Raw genomic sequence first — 22,088 nt, 5'->3', positions numbered from 1 at the left:
AATTGATATACTTTTTGCCACATATTTTATACAATAATTTTATACTACATAGAAGAGATGTGGTGAAGAAAAAATTGATCCAACTTGATAAGAATTTCTAATTAGTCTTTATTAAACATGATGGTTCTAGTAAAAAAAAAATTGAATGCTTCTTTGACAATTTAAGAAAAAAGGGGAACAATATCCTTACTTCCTTTTTCTTAAAGGAAAAAAATCTTGTGACCTTTTTCTTGTAGAGAGCAGTGGGTATCTTGCTTTCAAATGTCAGGTTCTGAATGTGGTTAATCAAAAATAATTTTTGACACAGAAGTTTGAAGGAGTGTAATCATAACAGATATAAATGTTAAATTGTTTATGCAAATTCAGTTATGATACACTTTAACTAAAGGTCAGTAAAGATCCTTTGATTAGTAAAGCACAGTTTACTTCTTGAATTAAAAAAAAACTCATGAAAGAAGCCAGATATAAAAGGCCACATATTATGTGACTTCAATTCTATGAAATGTCCAGGATAGGCAAATCCATAGAGACCGAAAGTAGATTGGTGGTTGCCAGGAGCTGGGGAAGGGAAGAATAGGGACTGACTGCTGACTGTATCAGGTTTCTTCTTGGGAGTAATGAAAAGATTCCAGAATTAGTAATGGTGACAGCTGCACAACTTTGTGAACATACTAAAAGCCACTAAACTCTAACAAATAAATAAATAAGTACACATAAATTTTTAAAAACTCCTAAGTTGCAAAATTTGTGTGTGTGAGAGAGTGTGTATGTGTGTGTGTGAGAGGGGGGGGATTTGGTAGAGATTATTTTCAGAATCACTGCTAGAATTATAGATATATAATCAAGTATAGTCTGTAATGCATATTAATAGATAACTAGGTCAACAACAAAATCACCAATGTTAGTTTTGGTAACATCTTTCAACTATATTATTAAACACTTGCAGGGGCTTCTGGCAAGTAAAACAATCAGCAAACTGAATTTTATTTTTGATCTTTATTATTTCCATGACAATGCTACTGAAGTTGGAGAAAAGATAGCCTCTTTAACAAATAGTGCTGGGAAAACTGGATAGCCTTATGTAGAAGAATGAAACTAGATCCCTGCCTTTCACCCTGCACAAAATCAACTGAAAGTGTATTAAAGATCTAGGAATTAGATCAGAGACAGTGAAACTGCTAGAAAAAAACATAGGGTACAGGTACTGATTTCCTTTTTGAAGCAGGTACCAGGGATTGAACTCTGTGGCATTTGCCCACTGAGCCACATCCCCAGCCCTATTTTGTATTTTATTTAGAGACAGGGTCTCACTGAGTTGCTTAGCGCCTTGCCATTGCTGAGGCTGGTTTTGAACTCATGATCCTCCTGCCTCAATTTCCTGAGCTGCTGGAATTATAGGTGTGGGCCACCATGCCTAACATGACTTCCTTAATAATACTCCAAAACCTCAGAAATAAAACCAAGAATCAATAAATAAGTGTGATCTCATTAAATTTGAAAGTTTCTGCAAAGCAAAGGAAACAATTGTAAGAAACTGAAGAGAAAGCCTACAGAATGGGAAAAAAAGTCTTTGCCAGCTACTCCTCCAAGAGGGGATTAATAACCAAAATATATAAAGAACTGAAAAAACTTAACATCAAAAAAACTAATAACCTACTCAAAGGGGTGAAATATCTAGAGAGACATTTCTCAAAAGAAGAAAGATAAATGACTGGCAAATATATTTTTAAAAGTTAAACATCCTGAGCAATCAGAAAGATACAAATCAAAACTACAATGAGATTTCATTTCATCCCAGTTAGAATGGCAATCATCAAGACTACAAATAACAATAATTGCTAGTGAGGATGTAGAGGAAAAGTTATATTTATATGGTTTTAGTGGGACTGCAAATTAGTATAACTACTTTGGAAAGCAATATGGAAATTTCTCAAAAGGTTGGGAATGGAACCACCATATGATCCAGCTATCCCACTCCCTGGTATTTATCCAAAAGAGCTAAAATCAGCATACTGTAGTGATAAATGCATACCAATGTTTATAGCAGCAGAACTCACAATATTTGAGCTGTGGAACCAGCCTAGGTGCCCACCAACAGAAGAATGGATAAAGAAAATATGGTCTATATACTCATTTTGTTTTACTTATGGTTCTACTTAGCCATAAAGAATGAAAGAAAGTATGGTATTATGAAAATGACGGCAATTATGGCATTTGCTGGTAAATACATGGAGCTGGAGAACGTCATGCTGAATGAAATAAGCCAGACTCAGAAAGTCAAGGGTCAAATATTTTCTTTCCTATGTGGAAGTTAGATAAAAGGAATAGTAAAAGGGGGAACTTGTGAAACTAGAAGGGAGAGCAGTAGAGGAGGGGAGGCAAAGGGGAAGGCTGAGGAATAAAGTGGACCAAATAATGCCATGTGCATTATGACTATATCGCAATGCATTTCAAGTTTATTTATGACTATAATGCACCAACTAAAACATAAATAAATAGAAGGAAGACCAATAGAATAGAGGAAGAATGGGGGAGGGAAGGAGGAAAGGGGATAGCACTGGGGATTAAAATAGACAAAACTATGTTTCATTTATGAATAGAACAAAATGAACCTCACTACTATATATAACTGCAATGCACTAAAAATTTTTAAGAACTTAATTAATAATAAATATTTTTTTAAGAAAAAGGAAAAAGAAGTTTTATTGCTTTGGTAACAAAGGAGAAACACATAGAACTCTTGTCCCAGAGACTGTGATTCTGACCATCAGAGGGAACAGGGTTTTGTTTTTTTTTTTTAAAGAGGTGATTCAAAGGCTAAATTCCAGGTGTTCCCTGTCTGGAGTTGTAGTTCACTTATTAATTTGGGAGACAGGTATTTCTTAGATCTTCTGGCACCGTTCCAAGTCTGAATTACTGAATTACCTTGTTCCTGTGGTGGCTGTGTGCTCAAGGACTGGTAACTCTGCCTAGGATGGGGAAGAAAGATAATACTGTTTCCTCAGACTAGAGAGGGGAAGATTAGGGGGAGGAAGAGAAGAAGATAAAGAAACATTCATTTTTTAAAAAAAAATAAGACACAGGGACAGAGCAGCAAGTACTATATTCAAAGCATAAGGTAATAAATATATTTAAATGATTAAAAAGCACATTTTTGAAGGTTTTCTACATATCTCAGAACCATGCTAGGGATTGGGGATATGCTGTGAACCAAAGAGACAAAAATCTCTGATCCCATGAAATTTCTGATTTAGTGGGAGGAGATAGAGAATAAAATAAAAACCAAGGCACTGTGTTGAAATAGTGAATAAGCTCTTGGAAAAAATCAGAAAAGGTGTTAGGGAATGTAGAGAATAGCTTGGAAAAGCCTCATTTCCCAAGGTAACATCTGAACTGGGGCTTGAGAAGGTAAATTATTAGAAATCTGTAGTAAGAGTATTCCAGGCAGAAGCAACAGGAAGTGCCAACACCCTGTGGCAGGAGTGTACCTGGCATTGCCAAAAGGCAGCAAGGAAGCCAGTGTGACTAAGTCCAGTCCATAGTAAGGAGAGAAGTAGTGAGCAAGGAGCTTTGAAAGGTCTCAAAGGACAGATTATCGAGGGTTTTTAAGGCCACTGTATAATCCATCACTTTCTCTTGGAGATGAGAGACAAAAGAGAGATTGAATACAGAAGTGATATGACCTGCTTTGTATATGTCCCAGGATCACTTTGGTTATTGTGCTGGAAATATACTTAAGGGATAAGAATGGGCCAGGCACAGTGCCACATGCCTGTAATCCCAGTATTTTGGGAGGCTGAGGCAGGAGGATCTCGAGTTCAAAGCCAGCCTCAGCAATGGTGATACGCTTAGCAACTCATTGAGACCCTGTCTCTAAATAAAATCCAAATATTCAGGGTTGAGTGCCCCTGAGTTCAATCCCTGGTACCAAAAAAAAAAAAAAAAAAAAAAAAAAAGGGATAAGAATGGAAGTCAGACAACCTCTTACCAGGTTGTATGTATGGTGATTAGTCATCCAGGTGACAACTGGCCCTACAGGTGGGGATGATGCTAGCTTAGAACCAGCATGGTGGCATAGAACATAATATGTGGTTGGATTCTGGAGTGTGTGTGTGTGTGGGGGGGTGTGGTGCTTGTGCACATGTATTGCTGAGGATCAAATTCAGGGCCTCATGCATGCTAAACATGTTCTTCCACTGAACTACACCCCATGGATATTTTTTTTAAGAGAGAGAGAGAGAGAATTTTTAAAAAATATTTATTTATTTTTTTAGTTATCAGCAGACACAACATCTTTGTTTGTATGTGGTGCTGAGGATTGAACCCGGGCCACACGCATGCCAGGCGAGCGCGCTACTACTTGAGCCACATCCCCAGCCCCCCATGGATATTTTTAAACAGTGTTATTAAGGTATAATTTACACACAATAAAATTTACTTGTTAAATGAAATTCAATGATTTTTAAACAAATTTGCAAAGTTGTCCAGCCATCACCACAATTCAATTTTAGAACATTTCCATTACCACAAAAGGATCCCTTGTGCCCACGTGTAGTGATCCCCTTTCCCAACACTAGCCCCAAGTAATCACAAATCTATTTTCTTTCTTTCTTTCTTTCTTTTTTTTTTTGCTTATTCTGAATATATCATAGAAATGGAGTCATATGGGGGCTTTTGTTTTCATTTCTGTTTTGTGGTGCTGGGGATCAAACCCAGGGCTTCACACATGCTAAGCAAGGGCTATACCACTGAGCTGTAACACCAGCCCATGTATAGGCTTTTGTGACATCTGCTTTTATTTATCATGAAACTAGATAAGATCACCAAAGAGGAGGCAGATCTAGAAGGGGTCCATGAACTAAAATCAGGGACACTCCAAAGTTAAATGTCAGGAAAGTAAAGAGGAACCAGCAAATAATACTGAGATGGAGCAGCCAGTGAGAGGGAAAACCAGGGAGTGTGGAACCTACTGCAAACCACGAGAGAAGTGTTCTCAAGAAGGAAGTGGGTATGCCAAATGCTGCTGATGGGTTTCAAAGCTAAGAATCGTCCACTGAATTTAGCAACATGAATGGTGGAGGTAGTTGGCAACCTAGACAAATACAGAGAGCAGTGTTAGCTAGAAACTGGAGCAATTCATCCAAATGTAGAAGCAGGAAGGCAGAATTTATACGCCCAGCTGCTGCAGACTGGAAAATGTTTCACAAATGTTAACATGCACAGGAGTCACTGAGGACTTGGTGAAAATGTTATATTCAGATTGAGTAGGTCTGGGTTGGAGCCAATGTTTCTGTATTTGCTCCTCGGTGATAATAGTGCCAGTGATCCCAGGGCCTCACTATGAGGAACAAGAGTGTATGGCTGATTTCATCTGCAGTTAAAGTTTCTTTGCTGAGTACAGATCTAACTAAGAACATAGATGGCAACTGCTCAGGATGGATTCTAAAGGATTTTCCATTTTCCAGGGACTTAATAGCATTGGTAGTTCAGCTCCAATCTCTGGCTTAAAAAGCAGAGAGGAAACAAAATGTACAATGACTTTGGATGCCCTCATAGCACCATGAGCTGTGGCAAGCAGGAGGACCTTCCATGCAGAAACACAAATGACGAGGCCCAGGAAATTGCCCTGAGAGCTTCCGCTTTTTACCTGTCAGTGATCTGGCTGTTGTGCTTCCTAAAAGCCCCTTTTGAGGAAGACTGCCATTATTTCTCCGTTACATGTAAGAATAAATTGGGACACTCAAAACTCAGAAGGATTCAATGAGATACATACCCAATAGGGACCCTGTCTTCAATTTATTTTCTCAATTCAACTGATTTTCTGGTAACAGGTTATTAAAATTCAATTCATATATCATATGATTCAGCCATTTATTTTTAAAAATTTTGGTAATGGAGCTGGGGATATAGCTCAGTTGGTAGAGTGTTTGTCTGCAAGCACAAGGTCCTGGGTTCAATCCCCAGCACCAAATAATAAATAAATAAATAAATAAATAAATTTTTGTAATAATTCACCTATTTGAAGTGTACAATTCAATGGTGTTTAGCCTATTCACAGACCTGTGCATCCATCACAATCATTTTTTAAAATTTGTTATTTAATTAAATGTATTAATTTATTTTTGGTACAGGGGATTGAACCCAGGGCCTTGAGCATGCTAAGCCCTGACATATAAAAACACAAAAATTGTATATATTAATGGGGTACCATGTGATGTTTCAATACATCTATATATTATATAACCAGGTTAAACATATCTATCTCCTCAAACACTTATTAATTCTTTATGTCAAAAACATTAAAAATATTTTCTTCTAACTTTTTGAGATATGCAGTATACAATCACTCAATAGTCATAGTACCCTAGAACTTTTTACTGCAATCTAACTGCAACTTAGTACCCACTGATCAACCTTGATGAACCCATTGATCACAATCAATCTTAGCACATTCTTATCACCTTCCCCCCTAAAACCCTGAACACTTTAACCACTGTCTCACTTTTAAATAATATAGATGTCCAGTAAAATGTCTAGAACATTCTGCTCAGCAATCTATGAGATATCACAAAGCTGAGGGGCAAAAATCCATGTGTTGAATGAAAACAAAACTACAAAACTAGAAATCATCAGACTGAAAAGACAAGCTAGCCTGGTGGACTCATATATGCCAACAGTACTTTGAAATCACAGCCCAAGCCAGTCAGGGTAGTGTATGCCTGTAATCCCAGCGGCTCAGAAGGCTGAGGCAGGAGGATCACGAGTTCAAAGCCAGCCTCAGCAAAAACACTAAGCAACTCAGTAAGACCCTGTCTGTAAATAAAATACAAAACAGGGCTGGGATGTGGCTCAGTGTTTGAGTGCCCCTGAGTTCAATCCCTAGTACCCGCCCACCCCCCCAAAAAAGAAATCACAGTCCATTGTGTCTTTTGCTGTTAAGATATTGGTAGGCTTGCCTTTAGCTTTTCTCAACTGAGGTACCCTTGAGTTCACCTGCCATGGGTAAGAGCTGTGTGGGACACTGATTGATTGGACAAGTGCCTGGCCATGTTGTGGCTGGGAAAGGAAAACTGAAACTGTTTTGGAGCTTTGTGTCTTCCATCATTCACAGAGAGGCACACCAGGTGGAAACCCAGCCAGATGACTCAGAGCCTCACTGGCACTCATGGAAATTTCTTAATTTTTTGTTTCAGTCCACAGAGGTGAATTTAGTGAATTATGATACTTTTCAGGTAACTTAAAAGCAGCTGCTCGGGAGCTATGTATTTCTATGTTTACATACTTTTAAAAAGTCAATATATTCCAAAAATAACAAATGAAGTTTTTGAATGAATGATATCTTGCTTCTTTATTCTTTCTCTGACTTTTCCATGGCTGGTTTAGATTTTTTTAAAAATGTGTCATCACATGAAAAAGATTAATGACTGCTTGGAACCTATTCCTATTCATTTCTCATTGACATTTTGAAAGAAAGCAGGAATACATCCAACAAATTATTTTAATCCTATTTTTGACTGTCCATCCCGTAGGGCACTTACAATAATTTAATAAACAATGCAAGATTGCTTGGCTAGTTTGTTAGAATTGTTATTCCTAGGTCATATAGATAGAATAGCTCTGTGTTTTTACAGAAAATGGTATTTCAAATTGCAATTTTATATTCTTCAAATTCACAAAAATATAAATTATGTAAATGTCCCTTAAAAAGCTACATATTCTCAGCTGGGTCCAGTGGTGCATACCTGTAATCTCACTGGCTCAGGAGATTGAGGCAGGAGGATTGGGAGTTCAAAAGCTGGCCTCAGCAAATTAGTGAGCCCTAAACAACTCAGTGAGACCCTGTCTCTAAATAAAACATAAAAATAGGGCTGGAAATGTGGCTCAGTGGTGGAGTGTCCTTGAGTTCAATCCCTGGTAGCCCCGCCCCCAAGTGCTACATATTCTCACTGGCATGGTGGCATATATTTGTAATCTCAGTGGCTCAGTAGGCTGAGGCAGGAGGATTGCAAGTTTAAGGCTCAGCAATTTAGCAAAACCCCAACTCAAAAAATATAAAAGGGCTGGGGATGTAACTCGGTGGTTGAGCACCCCTGGGTTCGATCCCTAGTACCACACACACAAAGCTACATGTTCTCAAGTTTTAAAATTTAGGTATTTTAACAGTCACTCACTTTGCAGAAAACAGAAAAACTGCACGGACACTACAAAGAGGTTCAAGGTTTCCTGTGTCAGGAGAGCTGGCACCTGAGAGAATAAAGTGCAATTGTTACTGCACAGTATTTCTGACAATGTTTAGTAACATCTTGGGAAACCTAATTTTAAATAATAATGCAAATGGGATTATGTGAGGCTGTCATCAGTTCTTCCATCTGATTATGGGGCTTTTTGAAAGCAAGAAGGTGATTTCTATAATCTAAGTACTTACAGTAAGTACCTCTGAGAGCTAAAAAATACTTATTTTAGTAAAATATTTTGCATTTACTGAAGTTATAAATAACAAAGCAATCTAAACTGAGAGCTGGAAGGCCCAGCCCTTGCAAAGGCAGTGGAGCCCTGCCAGCTGCAGGCTTCCTGCCTAGCATTTAGAAATGGTAATAGGGAATGAAAGGAGCCTCTCATCACAGGAAGTGCTCAGGGAAGAGACAGAGCCGCCATTGTATCCAACTCTTTATTTTAAAAAAGTAACACGGACAAAGGACAAGGGAGAGCAATGAGAGGAAAAAACCATCAAAAAACCTCCTACATTCAGGTATAACAACTGATGGTTAGGCCTATGCCTGGCAACTAGGGTACAAGATATACTTGTGTCGTGCCGAGTTTCCACAGTTATGTGTTTATTATTATGGTCGATAGGTAGGGGATTTTCAAATGGGGGTTTTTTATGAAATACCCATTTACAAAATTGCCAAGGGCTTTGTTAACTCTAAGGATGTAGGGAGACCATCTTTTCTGTACTTTTATTGGAAGCCAGTTATATGATATGTGGACCACTGCAAATGGTGTTCCTACATCCATCCTTACTTCCCTTCCCATTTAACATAGCAACTGTAGTGATCTTTCCCAAAGGGCACTTGAATCTCATCACTACAAACTTCATATGTTCAGTGGCTGCCCATCATGCTTTAAAACAAAATCCAAAGTCCTTATCATGGCCTAACAAGGGACCTCATGAATTCTGTGGCCTCTTTGACTTTCTCATCCTTCTTCCTCTTGCTTACTGCACCTCAGCTGCTGTGAACTAGTGCTGTCCTTTGACTATATCGGGCACCATCCTATCTTGGGGCCTTTGCACTTGCTGTTCCTATAAGCATGATTTTGATTCAGAGTCTTTACCTCACTAGGAATATTAAACAAAACTCTTTCTTTTTAGGAGGTAAGACATGTGTGTGAAAAAATTATTATCCATACTTAGAAAATGTGAGGCTGTTTCATTGTCCAAAAGAAAAAAAGGCCCATATTACTATTTTGCTATCTCTAGCTGCAAAACTCACCGACAAAGTTGATATGAAATGAGGAAGACTACAAAATTTTTACGTCAAAGAGTCAGGGATTTTCCATTTCAAGTGATTTTATTTGTCTGCTAGTTTGTAAAATTCCAACATAAATAAAAACCACATACACACAAAACCAAAACGCCAACACTGACTTGAACTAATCAAACTTGGTTTTCATGTGCTGTGTGTACTCTTTCATAACCACTGAAGAATTTTTAAGATCATTCCAAGTCATATGAAACCACACTTTGTGAAACTCTTAAGTTTTAGATGACTTTGCAAGTTACTGTTTAGAGGACTGACATGTTGCATCGCAGTAAGCAGCCCCAAGAAGCCACAGAGAGAAAAGATATCAAAATAAAATCCATACTTGATGGCTTCAAGCTGTTTTCAAAACCATTTGAAAACACAAATGTATTTTAGTTTTATGCACCTTTTGGGAAAACTGCAGTAAGGAGGTAAATTGTATATACAGAGAGGCCTTCAGACTTCAGCAATGGAAGACTGGAGAGTTAAGAGAAAAGAACTGGTGATAAAGTGAAAATATGTACATCTGTAGACAACCTGGAAGTAACCTTTGTAAAACTATAAAAACAATGAACATACTATGATTTTTAAAGACAAATATCAGTTATAATCACATAGGCTTGTGTTTAAACAATTATACAAATTAGTCAAGCACTGGTTGCAAAGGTCTCAAAGAAGTAATTTCTTCAATTTAGGAAAATAAATTTAGATAAATAAATACTGGTAGATTTGAAGATTGAAGCAATGGACTTCCTCTGGCAGATTAATGCCATTTTTACTGAAGCAGAATTTGGGCTTTAGACCTAACACACCTGCCTTTGAGAACATGAAGATCCCTAATATCAGAAACTAAATGTCAAAGAGTTTATGGAGAATTTGTGCAAAGAAAAGAATAGCTAGCTCCTTCAACTAAGCAAGAGGACTCTAAACCAAATTCCAACCACAGGATGAATTATAGGGTAACTTTCAAGGCCCAAGGGAGAACCCTGAAATGAGAAAAGAGGAAAAGAATGAAGCCCTAGTCAGCCAAGGTTAGCACCTAAAGACACTATTCACTTAGCCCCCATCGACAGGAGCACATTTCTCAGACTGTGGATTTCCTTTTTCCTTTTCTTTTTTTTTTAATAACAGAAATGCCCTAAATAGGCCAGAAGTCATCCCACTTACGAGTTTATTTCATGTGATCCTTCTCAGCATGCAGTGTACCTTGGGAAAATTATTTGTCCTTTGCTGCCCTGGTTCACATTATAAATTAATTTACAAACAAAGAATTGTGCTAGAAACAATATTCACAAAAAGCCCTTATGCTTGTTCACATACAAAAATATCCATCAGGCAAGATTTGGAAGATAAGAATCTAGGACCAACTGGGTGTGGTGGTGCATACTTGTAATTCCAGTGGCTTGGGAGACTGAGGCAGAAGGATTGCAAGTTTGAGGCCAGCCTCAGCAATTAAAAAAAAAAAAAACAAAACAAAAAGGGTCGGGGATATGGCTCAGTGGTTAAGTGCCCCTAAGTTCAATCCCCTGTGTGCTTGTGTGTGTGTGTGTGTGTGTGTGTGCGCGCGTGTATAAATCTAGAATCAGCGTGAACTGATATATTTATAGTCGTTTAGCTTGGGCAAGTCACTGCAGCTCTGTGGACCTGTTTCCTCATCTGTAAAGTCTCCAGAAGAACACTCATTTATTACAACTATAAAGAGGATCAAACAAGAGCCTTTTTGTGAATAGTTCTTAATTCTGACTGCATCTTAAAATAACTTGAAGAATGACAGAAGCAATGTTGAAATCAGTGTCCTATCCCATAGGTTCAGACTGAATTGTTCTAGGCTGGGTCTCAGTATTAGTGGAATTCAGAGCTCCCCCAGGAGATTCTAATATGCAGCCACTGCTGAGAACCACAGGCCTATTGCTAAGGCAGCACTTCTCAAGGTTCCTGAGGACCCTGCAAAAATAAGTCTGCATTTCTGACAGGCTTCTAGGTTATGCAGACCTGCTCTTAATCCCAGTCTGAATACAGTAAGGTACTAAATAGCTACGAAGTACAAAGCAATAGTCATCCACTCTCTCTCCCTAAAAGATGACTTTTAGTGATGGTGGCATGTGCTTCAGCAAATAACTTTTCCTCCTTCTTAGTACTGTTTTAAGAATGCTATGCACAAGATTTTAAAAAGAGCATGAAAGGGCTATACAAATAAAAGGTATCCCTTGGGATATCTGTTGTTAAGGAAACATTTATTTATAATTACAAGCACACCCACTTGTTATGATACCACTGCTCCCCACATTCATTACAAATTACATAGGTCATCATTTGTTCATCTGGGTTTGAATTCCTCACCCAACTTGGAAGAAAAAGTGTTCCTCTGGTAATTACAGTAACCTTGCAATTGTATTTCTCACAGCGCCTGCATTTTATTTTATTTGTCTGTGTACCATCGATCACTTGGGGAAGGTAATGTTCCTGGATACAAGATTTCGTGTAGGAAGCTCTCAACTGCTTCAGTTCCTTGCTTGCCATCTCCATGACGGTCATTCCAGCAAATTCTCTTGCAGACATAGTTCCAGAGAGCAAGTTTTGTTGTAAGTGAGAGTTTCTGGGATTCTTCAAATTGGCCACTTTGCTTCTGATACAAGCTTTATATTTTTTGATGTTCCTTGAATAAAGGGTAAAAATGTGCTCTTCAATTTCTCTTGCCAAGTTTTGCCACAAATCAGCTTTTGGCTGCTCTGTGGAAGAACTAGTTAAAGCTGCAAGAAGTAGTTCTGTGCATTTAGTTCTCAAGGACATTGTAGAATCCTGCAACTCACTTGATCTCTTGCCAGCAGACTCAGGGTCACTGCTCCCCGAATGCTCTTCTTTAGGTTCCATCTCAATAGTGCTATTTTCAGTCACCACCATGTCAGTGTGGTTTGCAACATCTTGGGAGGATAGCAGGGGATTAGAACTGCAGGCGCCCAGGATTTCATCCTGACTTAGGTCATGAGAAAGTCCTGCATTTTCTCCTTTATTACTACCTGACGGGAATAATTTAGGGCTGTCCCTTGGTTTCAAATGAGTATCCTTATAAAGAGCTTTCCACTTTAACAGTAAACACTTAGCTTTCTTTCTCAAAGCCACGGAAGGGCAGTTTTTGAGGACTCTGTACACAGCTCTGACCACATCTGTCTCCTGGAGATGCTCCTTAGCCACATAAATCATTTCTAGTTCAGTAAGGTGGTTGCCAAGATCCTCAAAATTTCTTTTCGACATCAGTTGCTCAATAAGGGAAGCTCTGGCAGCTGTCTGGTTTTTGTCAGACATATTTGCAGCTGCAAAGAAAAAAAGAGGTTTCAGTTTCTTAAGCTTGCCTTTGCTAGTCGAAACTCCTGGACAGGGAAATTGTACTTTCTGCCAGTTATGTATGCAATGTTTTCTGAAGGAATAATGTAATATAAATGGCTGTGACATTTAGAAAATGGAATCTGCAACGTGGAATGGTTTAGTTTCCAGAGTTTTAATCTCAGAAGTTGACGGGGAAAAAAATGGCATGGAAGCATTTCAGTGTAACATTAAAAATGGATTGCTGGAGGATCTGCTGTAACTTTTTCCACCTCCAATCATACTAATCAATATCTTTTTATTAAAATAAAGATTAGTCAATTCATTTGGGTAGAATTTGACGATCATGTTGGGGAAGACATCACACCATGTCAGCATCAACATGGTAATGCTAAGCAATGATGAACCATTTTTTCCCTCATATTCAGCAATATAACTGAAATACTTGTTGATTTTATCTTTTTTAATATTTATTTTTTTTTAGTTCTAGGTGGACACAATATCTTTATTTTACTTTTATGTGGTGCTGAGGATCGAACTCAGTGCCTCATGCATGCCAGGCAAGCACTCTACCACTGAGCCACAACCCCAGCCCCTGACTTTATATTCTTTAAAGTGATACTACTTTTCTGAATATAAAAGAATAAGAAACAAACAAAAGTGGGATGCTAATATCTTGAGCAACCTAAAGAAACCATGAGATAGTGCAGGTTGGGAGGCAGCCAGAACTAGATCTGGTGGGCACCAAAAATCAACAGATAGCAGTATTGATATCTGAGTCTTTTGAACAACAGGGTAGTGATTCAGATGATTTATGACTTTGGACTAACTAGTCCCCACCAAGTTTGATCTCATTAACATTTTTTTTTTTTTGCATTGGGATTGAACCCAGAGGCACTCGATCACTGAGCCATGCCCTTTTTATTTATTTGAGACAGGGTCTCGCTAACTTGCTCAGGGCTTTGCTGAGTTGCTGAGGCTGGCTTTGAACTCATGATTCTCCCACCTCAGCCTCCTGAATCACTAGGATTATAGGCATGTGCCACTGTGCCTGGCTGGTCTCATTAACTTTTTTTTTTTTTAATTTTTTTTAGTTGTAGTTGGACACAATACCTTTATTTTATTTATTTTTATGTGGTGCTGAGGATCGAACCCAGAGCTCGCATGTGCTAGGTGAGTGCTCTACCACTGAGCCACAACCCCAGCCCCTCATTAACTTTTTTAAAAAAACTTTTAAATAAAATATAAAAAGTTGCTACATGATTATGTCTGTGTGAACCTTGTCCTGGGCAGGCAAATGTTCACTGTATCTAAGTAGTCTATTTTCCCCTCCACATAACATACATTACCTTGTTTACAAAAAAACCTCAGATCTATATTTTTTCCATCTGGTTTAAATGTGAGCACTAGCATCTTGATGGCAGGGACCTTTTCTTTTCAAAAGTCCATGGACTTGATTTTACATTAATCAATTATCACTGAACAAACACAGGATAAGAACACGAAAGTGATTCCAGAAAGAATTCATGCAATCTTTCTAGAAACCATCTGATAAGTACCCTTTTAGTCAGTAATTCTACTTCTATATTTTTCCCCTAAATAAGAGCATGTTTAAAAATGTACAGGACATGATGACACAATAATGTAACCATTTAAAATCATACTTATAGAGAATACTTAATGACATGGGGAAATAGTCATATAATATTAGGTGAAAAAAAATCAGGATGTATAACTAAATAGACAAATGATTAAACACTGAGGTACATTATGATCCAGCAGATCTACCCAAGAGAAATGAAAATGTCCATGCACACAAAAATTGTATCAAAATGGTCACAACAGCATTATTCATAATAATGAATAATTATTAAAGATGAGAAAACCCTAAATGCCCATCAACTCATGCATGAATAAATAAAATGCAGTACATCCATATTATAGAATTTTTTAGTCATAAAAAGCATTAAAGCACAGATTCATGCTACAGTATGAAATCAACCTTGAGGACATTAGGCTAAGTGACAGAAGCCAGACCAAAAATCCACATATTAATTTATATGAGATGTCCAAAATAAGCAAATCTAGAGAGACATAAAATAGATTAGCTAGGTGGGACTGGGGCAGAAGGGTAGTCGAGTAAAAGAGAAAGGGGAGTGGTTGCTAATGGGCAATGGGTTTTCCCTGCAGGGTCGGTAGCAAAAATCTTCTAAAGTTGACTGTGGCAATGGTTTCTATAACTGAATATACCAAGAAGCACTGAGCTATATACACTTTCATTAGGTGAATAATACAGTATATGAATTATACCTGAATAAATCTGTTATCAAAAAACAGTCAGATCTAAATTTTATGTAAAAATTACATATAAAAAGAAAGAAAAGGGATACACAAAATTTTAAAGAGTGACATTTTGTGAGTGGTCAGATTTTAGGTGATTTTTATGCATTTATCCTTTTCTGTATCTTCTGTGATAAGCATGTATTGTTTTCATAATCAGAAAAGTTCCTACTCTAGTATTATTTCACAATAACCTATATACATGTAAGATATATACCTACTGAAAAATGACATGGGAAGTCAATCAGTCAACTTTCATCTTTCTTTGGGTAGGAGAAGATTATCTCTTAAACGTGGTTGTATTGGCTGGGCATGGTGGTAGCACATGCCTGTAATCCTAGGGACTCAGGAGGCTGAGGCAGAAGGATCACAAGTTCAAGGCCAACCTCAGCAACTTAATGAGACCCTAAGCAACTCAGTGAGACCCTGTCTCAAAATAAAAAATAAAAGTGGCTGTATCATCTGTGGCTTTGCATTCAGATGAGGGCTCACAGTTTCCTCAGAAGTTGATCACTGAATTGTAAACAGTTCTATATTCCCTTAAGCTTTGTCCCCCAATATGAAGAGGTAAGTTTCCACTGGTGTTTCCCAACTCACAGATGACCAAAAAGTCTGAATCTTGCCAATTTTACCACAAGAGAGAGAGCAGCAAGGTAGAAAACCTGGGCACTGGGTCTTTTTTGTTGTTGTTCTCATTGTTTTTTTTGTGTGTGTGTGTGTGTGGTCCTGGGGGTTGAACCCATAGCCTTGTGCATGCAAGGCAAGCACCAACTGACCAACTGAGCTAAATCCCCAGCTGTTGTTATTCCTTAGAGTCAGTTTAACAGTCACTCAGTGGGCCATCAATTTAGGATCTTAAAACAATTTTCCTAATTACTTAGAACTAGTACTCAAAGACAATTCTTTTTTCCTTTAAAAAAAAAATCAACTTTTCAAGACTGAAACCAGTAACAGAGATCTTCCTAAGAATCAAAGGCTCAATAAACAGAGAATAGGTATAGCACAGAGAAATAGCAAATACACACCCTCAATTGCTGAACACTTCTCTTGGCTTGTGTGCTTTAGATCTTGAGGAAGTCAAGCAGTTGAGTCACAGTAGTAAGGCTTCAAGCTGCTCAACACACCTGAACCCTGCCCCACTTGTTAGAAAGTTCCTTCACAAAGAGAAATATCCATTCTGCTTGTATTCTCAGCACACTTCTAGATTTTCCAGATGTTCAGAAAGGTGGCTAGTAAGAAAGAGACAGGCTTACATTGCCCACAAGTTGAGCAATATTTGACTCAGGTCAGAGTTTCCAAAGGGGAATTTGACCACAATCAGGGTTTCAGTGGTATGAAAGCAGTTGTTTGCTTTGCCAGCAAAATGTTTTTACCACTTGTATAAATCTACAAAAGTTAATGCATTCGTGTGTATAAAACCAAACAATTCTCTGCTCTTCATTTCAGTCCTTTTGTTTGCTACTATGAACATGAGTGTACAACTATCTCTTCAACTCCCTGCTTTTGATTCTTTTGAGTATGTGGTTTCCTTCCATACTATGCTGTCAATTCTTTCAGTACAGAGACCATCTCTTTAGGCTCAGCATCTAGCACATAATAAATTTTGTTGAGTGAACTAAGCAGAAATAAAATGGACACATACCTTATTTTTTTATGGAAACTCAAGTTGTGTGCCCTATTGCTTTCCATATTATGAAGTCCTGGGGCAAAAAATGCTTTAACCCATGTGATTGTCTCATAGGGAGAATAGAAAGTTTGACAGCATTGAAATGCTATTAAAAATACAAAGGTGGGCCATTCGTACTGGTGCACAACTGTATCCTAACGTATCCTAAGGCTAAGGCAGAAGGATCACCAGTTTGAGGACAGTCTTGGCAATTTAGCAAGGCCCTGTCTCAAATTAAAAAATTTAAAAGATCTGGGGATGTAGCTTAGGGTACTGTACACCTGGATTAAATCCCAATTCCTGGTTCCAAAAACAAAAATAGGGAGAATAATGGGAAAACAGTATGGGAGTTTCTTTGTTTTGAAATTTTTTTAGTTGTAGATGGACACAAATCTTCATTTTTATTTATTTATTTTCATGTGGTGTGGGAGATTGAACCCAGGGCAAGTGCTCTACCACTGAGCTACAGCCCCAGCACCAGTATGGGAGTTGCTTTAAAAATTAAAAACAGGCCAGGTGCAGTGTCATACACCTATAATCCCAGTGATTCGAGAGGCTAAGGCAGGAGGATTGCACATTCAAGAACATCTTCAGAAACTTAGTGAGGTCCTGCCTCAAAATAAAACATAAAAATGAGCTGGGTTTGTGGCTCAGTGGTTAAACACCCCTGGATTTAATCCCCAGTACAAAAAAAAAAAAATTAAAACAGAATTGCCATATGATCCAGCAATTCCACTTCTGGGCACATACTCAAAAGAATCAAAAGCAGGGAGTTGAAGAGATAGTTGTACACTCATGTTCATAGTAGCAAACAAAAGGACATAAAATGAAGAGCAGAGAATTGTTTGGTTTTATACACACGAATGCATTAACTTCTGTAGATTTATACAAGTGGTAAAAACATTTTGCTGGCAAAGCAAACAACTGCTTTCATACCACTGAAACCCTGATTGTGGTCAAATTCCCCTTTGGAAACTCTGACCTGAGTCAAATATTGCTCACCTTGTGGGCAATGTAGGCCTGTCTCTTACTAGTCACCTTTCTGAACATCTGGAAAATCTAGAAGTGTGCGGAGACAAGACATTGACAAGAAACTGGCCAATTATGTGTAGTGAGTCCATAAGGACAGATACAGGCCACTAGAAGAAACACAGAAGGATGGATACCAAACTCCATTTGGGTTCTCTATCAAATGGACAGATGCAATTTACTCTTGATTCATGGCACCTTGTTAGAGGGATCATCCTCTAGTACAGAACTCGGAAAGATATTCCTTCATTTTCCTGTTTACAGCTCTCCAGAGGTTCTCCTCTGCTCTCAAGATGTCACCCAACATCTTAAGGGCAAGGTGATGAAAAGAGACACTCTGGGCCTCCCTCTTGACTACTCTCAAACCAGAGATGGGTACTGCCCATTTCACAGCTATGGGCCCTGGCTCCAGCAGCTCCCTGAGCCTGGCCTCTTTCTTACCACAAGCGGTTCTCAGCCCTGATTGTATATTAGAATCATATAGGGAAATTAATAATGAAAACTAAAACAATGCCAGGGCCTTAACCCAGACAGAATGAATTAGAGTCTCTGAGCGCAGGGCCTAGATACTTATTTGTTCAGTTCTCCAGCTGGTTTTAATTTAAACCATACACAGACACAACCTCATTCCTTCCCCCACATCATTCCCCTCCCCCCACCAACAGCAGTAGGACTGCCATTAACCCCAAAGATATCTGCTCCTGGACCAATGCACAGTACCTCTCTGACTTCAGATTTTGCTAGATGAGTCCTATTAAATCAGAAAATACTGAAAACACTACTATGTACAAATCACCTGAGAACATTTACCAACTACAACAGGTGATTATAATGTTGTAAGCGTTATGATGTACACAATGCCTGATATTCACTTCCTCACTTACCTTTTAACAGAAGACAATGTACATTTACTGAGCAATTCTATGTGCCATGCAAATTCATGTCATCTCAATCCGAACAATAAGCCTGATATTCAAATACAGTTTATCTCCATCTTGCAAGTGAGAAAACCTGTTAAAACATCAAATAATTGCAGTGTTTTTTCATAGTGATTACTACATTTAAAAAAACATTTTTCTGTCTGCCTTCCCCACAAGACCATAAGAACTAGATCTGTTTTATTTACCTATAAATACCTTCCCAGTGCTTACTATTACTCGAGAAATATTTTGTTTTGTTAAACAAGTGAAAAGCAAGCATCCAGGAAGAGCTTCATTTCTTTTCACTGCAAACCAACTTGCTTGTACTCACTGTACCTAAGCCCAGTGCTCCTCAGCTTCTTCTCTGGGAGACAAATGCCATCTCAATTCTAGTTCAAAAATCATTCAAGAAATTCTAATTTAAAAACAAAAACAACAACAAAGAGTGGAGCATGTTGGCACACACCTGTAATCCCAATGAGTCAGAAGGGAAAGGCAAGAGGATTGCAAGTTTGAGGCCAGCCTCAGCAACTTAGCTGGGGATGTAGCTCAGTGGCAAAGCACCCCTGGGTTCAATCCCTAGTAAAAAAGAAAGAAAGAAAGAAAAAAATCCACACAACCACAAAGCAACAACAAAACAAAACCCCCAAAGAAACCACTGTGGGCTAATCAAATGGGTCTGAGAAGCAGGTCTTTTGGATTTGGAGGGTCAAAAAAGTATAATTGCCAGAAGTGAGGGGTGTTGAGCAAGTTGACTAAGATTCTTGGTCATCTTGTGTCTCAGTTTCTTCATCTATAAAAGGGGGAAATCCAATATTCTAAGATTAATATGAAAATTAAATTAGATGGTTTTTATAAAGTGCTTAGAATTATGCCTGTGGGTCTACAATTAAAAGTCTTATATCTACCATACCATGTATTGTTCCAGAGCAAAAGTTAGACACATATTTTATATTCTTCAGGCCTTATACTGTGTAGACTCCTCAACTCTACTACTCTTGTAGCAGGAAGAGTCGACACAGAAATACACATATGCATGGGCATGACTTGGTTCTGATATGACTTGTTTACAAAAGTAGGCAGATTGGATTTAGCCACAGGCCCTAGTCTGTTAACTCCTTTCTAGAGAAGTGCTGTCCCATAAAAATATAATTCAAGCCACAAATAAAATTTAAAAATTTCTAGCTGCATGCAGTGACCCATACCTATAATTCCAGTGACTCAGGAGGCTAAGGCAGGGGGACTGCAAGTTGAAGCCTCTGCAACTTAGCAAGACCCTGTCTCAAAAAAAAAAAAAAAAAAAAAAAAAAAGGTCTGGGGGTTTATGCCTGTAATTCCAGCAGCTTGGGAGGCTGAGGCAGGAGCACAGCAGGTTCCAAGCCAGCCTCAGTGAGTTAGCAAGGCTGTAAGCAACCTAGTGAGACCCTGTCTCAAACAAACAAACAAACAAACAAACAAAAAAGGATGGCTGGGGATGTAGCTCAGTGGTTGAGCGCCCCCTGGATTCAATTCTGAATATCAAATGAAAAAATTTTTAAATAAAATTAGGTGAAATCAATTATAATACATTTTATTTAGCCCAGTGTATAGAAAATATTTTCTTTCTTTTTCTGTTCTTTTAAAATGTGGTGCTGGGGATGGAACCAGGAACTGAGTTACACTCCCAACTACCCCAATATTTTCCAATATATAAACAAATTGGGGTACTTTAATTAAAAAGAATCCCCCCAAATTTGCCATTTAAATTCTGACTCATCACTGCAAGTTCTCAAGCCTTAATTAGTATCTACCTATTGGACAGCCAATTCTAGACCATATGCTAATATGAATAATGCTTAGATATACACCTGCACCTCTAGCTTCTGAATACACACCCAAAATAATTTTTTATGGTGCCAGCAAGAATGGACCCTAAATATTTGTTGAGTGAATGCATATAAAAGCTTCTAAATATTAATATTACATATTGGCAAGTTGCCCATATCTACACTAAAATTGCCTAAACCCTGAGAAGTACCAGATGAAAGCTCACAGTGAAAATTTCCGAGAGCTGGTAACAATCAACAGTAATTTAGATCTGGTTAAGTTTTCAGATTTTTTTTTTCAGACCTAAAGAGAAAATTTAACTTTCTAGCCCTAACCCATATACAACTCCAGCTTCAAGAGGAGCCCCTCCCTCAACCGAAGGAAAACGATACCAAATGTTGGCAGGGGTGTTGCATTTTCTGAACAGCCAACGCGACGCTACACTAGGACTCTTTTCCATAATGAAATTTCTAATAAAGGAGTAACGAGGGGAAGGGACCAGTCCTAGAACCAGGGTTCCGGTGGGTGGGGTCGAGCACTCAAGCAAAGCCTGCAGCTAAACATCCCAAAGTGAATGGCCTGGCAGTCGGCACAGGAGCAGACGCGGCCCCGAAGGTTCCGCCCACCCCGGCGACCTCAGACGAAGGGGAGGGGGCAGGACAGGGCCTACCCAGCCCGAGGCGCACAGGAGAGCCTCCCGAGCATGGCGGCATTCCGCTGGAAAAAGGGCTCGCCTTGCTGAAGGGCAGACGCGGGGGCGTTCCCGGAGCGTAGGCCAGTGAAATGCGCAGGCGCAGCCCCGGAGGCCTCAGCGCTTCCGCGTCCAGAGAGAACATCCGGTTCCCAGGACTGTATGACAGAAGCTCAGCCAATCTAAGTCCACGGACCGGAGAACGCGGGCGTGGGACCTAGCGCGTGCGTGCTGGGGAAATGGCGCCTGCGCGGAGCGGTTTGTGGCTGTGGGCTGACCTTCCGCGGTTCTCTGAGGGAGGAGCCAGCACACGCCAGGGCTTGAATTGAAACTAACTTGGCTGCTGGTTTTTTTTTTTTTTTTTTTAGTAGCGAGGTTTGTTGAAGTACTCTGCAACTTACCCTTTCTGCTTTCTATCAAAAGATAATTAAAGACAGTGCTCAGCTAGATGCTGATATAACGGTGGACATAAATGTGAATAGTTTGTTTAACAGTAATTAATCCAACACATATTTATTGCACAGTAGTAGACGTTCTTTAAATAGGTGCATCCTGAACTTCTTATCTGTACACATGTTTTGCCTGCAAGGATTCACTAAAACCATCCTTTGCTGATCCCCTACTGCAAGATAATTTGAGGCAAAGTTAAAGGAAGCAAAGGTGGATTGAATGTTGTTCAGAAAGCAGGGTGACTGTGATTGAATAATGTAATAAATACTTGGTCATTTTTTGTCTTTGGATAATGTTTATGTTTTGTTACTATTAAGACATGATAACAAAGGAGTCTTGTTTTT

At 38.7% G+C, this 22,088-nt stretch overlaps 1 protein-coding gene across 7 annotated transcripts; it reads right to left on the bottom strand.

Annotated features, from left to right (window-relative positions):
• Positions 1-9,550: 9,550 nt before the first annotated feature.
• On the bottom strand, positions 9,551-21,370 carry TCEANC (transcription elongation factor A N-terminal and central domain containing). Of its 7 annotated transcripts, XM_081276557.1 has the most exons (5): positions 21,274-21,302; positions 20,003-20,074; positions 19,264-19,376; positions 18,762-18,888; positions 9,551-12,832 (listed from the first exon to the last, which is right to left on the bottom strand). In XM_081276557.1, exon 5 carries the CDS (start codon positions 12,822-12,824, stop codon positions 11,766-11,768), a length of 1,059 nt encoding a protein of 352 aa, XP_081132683.1. In that variant the 5' UTR covers positions 12,825-12,832; positions 18,762-18,888; positions 19,264-19,376; positions 20,003-20,074; positions 21,274-21,302; the 3' UTR covers positions 9,551-11,765. The 7 variants fall into 7 exon arrangements, with proteins under 7 accessions (XP_081132683.1, XP_081132688.1, XP_081132684.1 ...); XM_081276562.1 differs by lacking the exons at positions 19,264-19,376; positions 20,003-20,074 and adding an exon at positions 16,208-16,336 and having other exon boundaries at positions 21,274-21,370; XM_081276558.1 differs by lacking the exon at positions 20,003-20,074 and having other exon boundaries at positions 21,274-21,322.
• Positions 21,371-22,088: the final 718 nt, after the last annotated feature.

Source organism: Spermophilus citellus, assembly GCF_964194105.1.
Source record: "Spermophilus citellus genome assembly, chromosome: X".
Taxonomy (NCBI): Eukaryota; Metazoa; Chordata; class Mammalia; order Rodentia; family Sciuridae; genus Spermophilus; species Spermophilus citellus.
The sequence above is the reverse complement of the archived record's forward strand: the minus strand, read 5'-3'. Positions and strand labels throughout refer to the sequence as shown.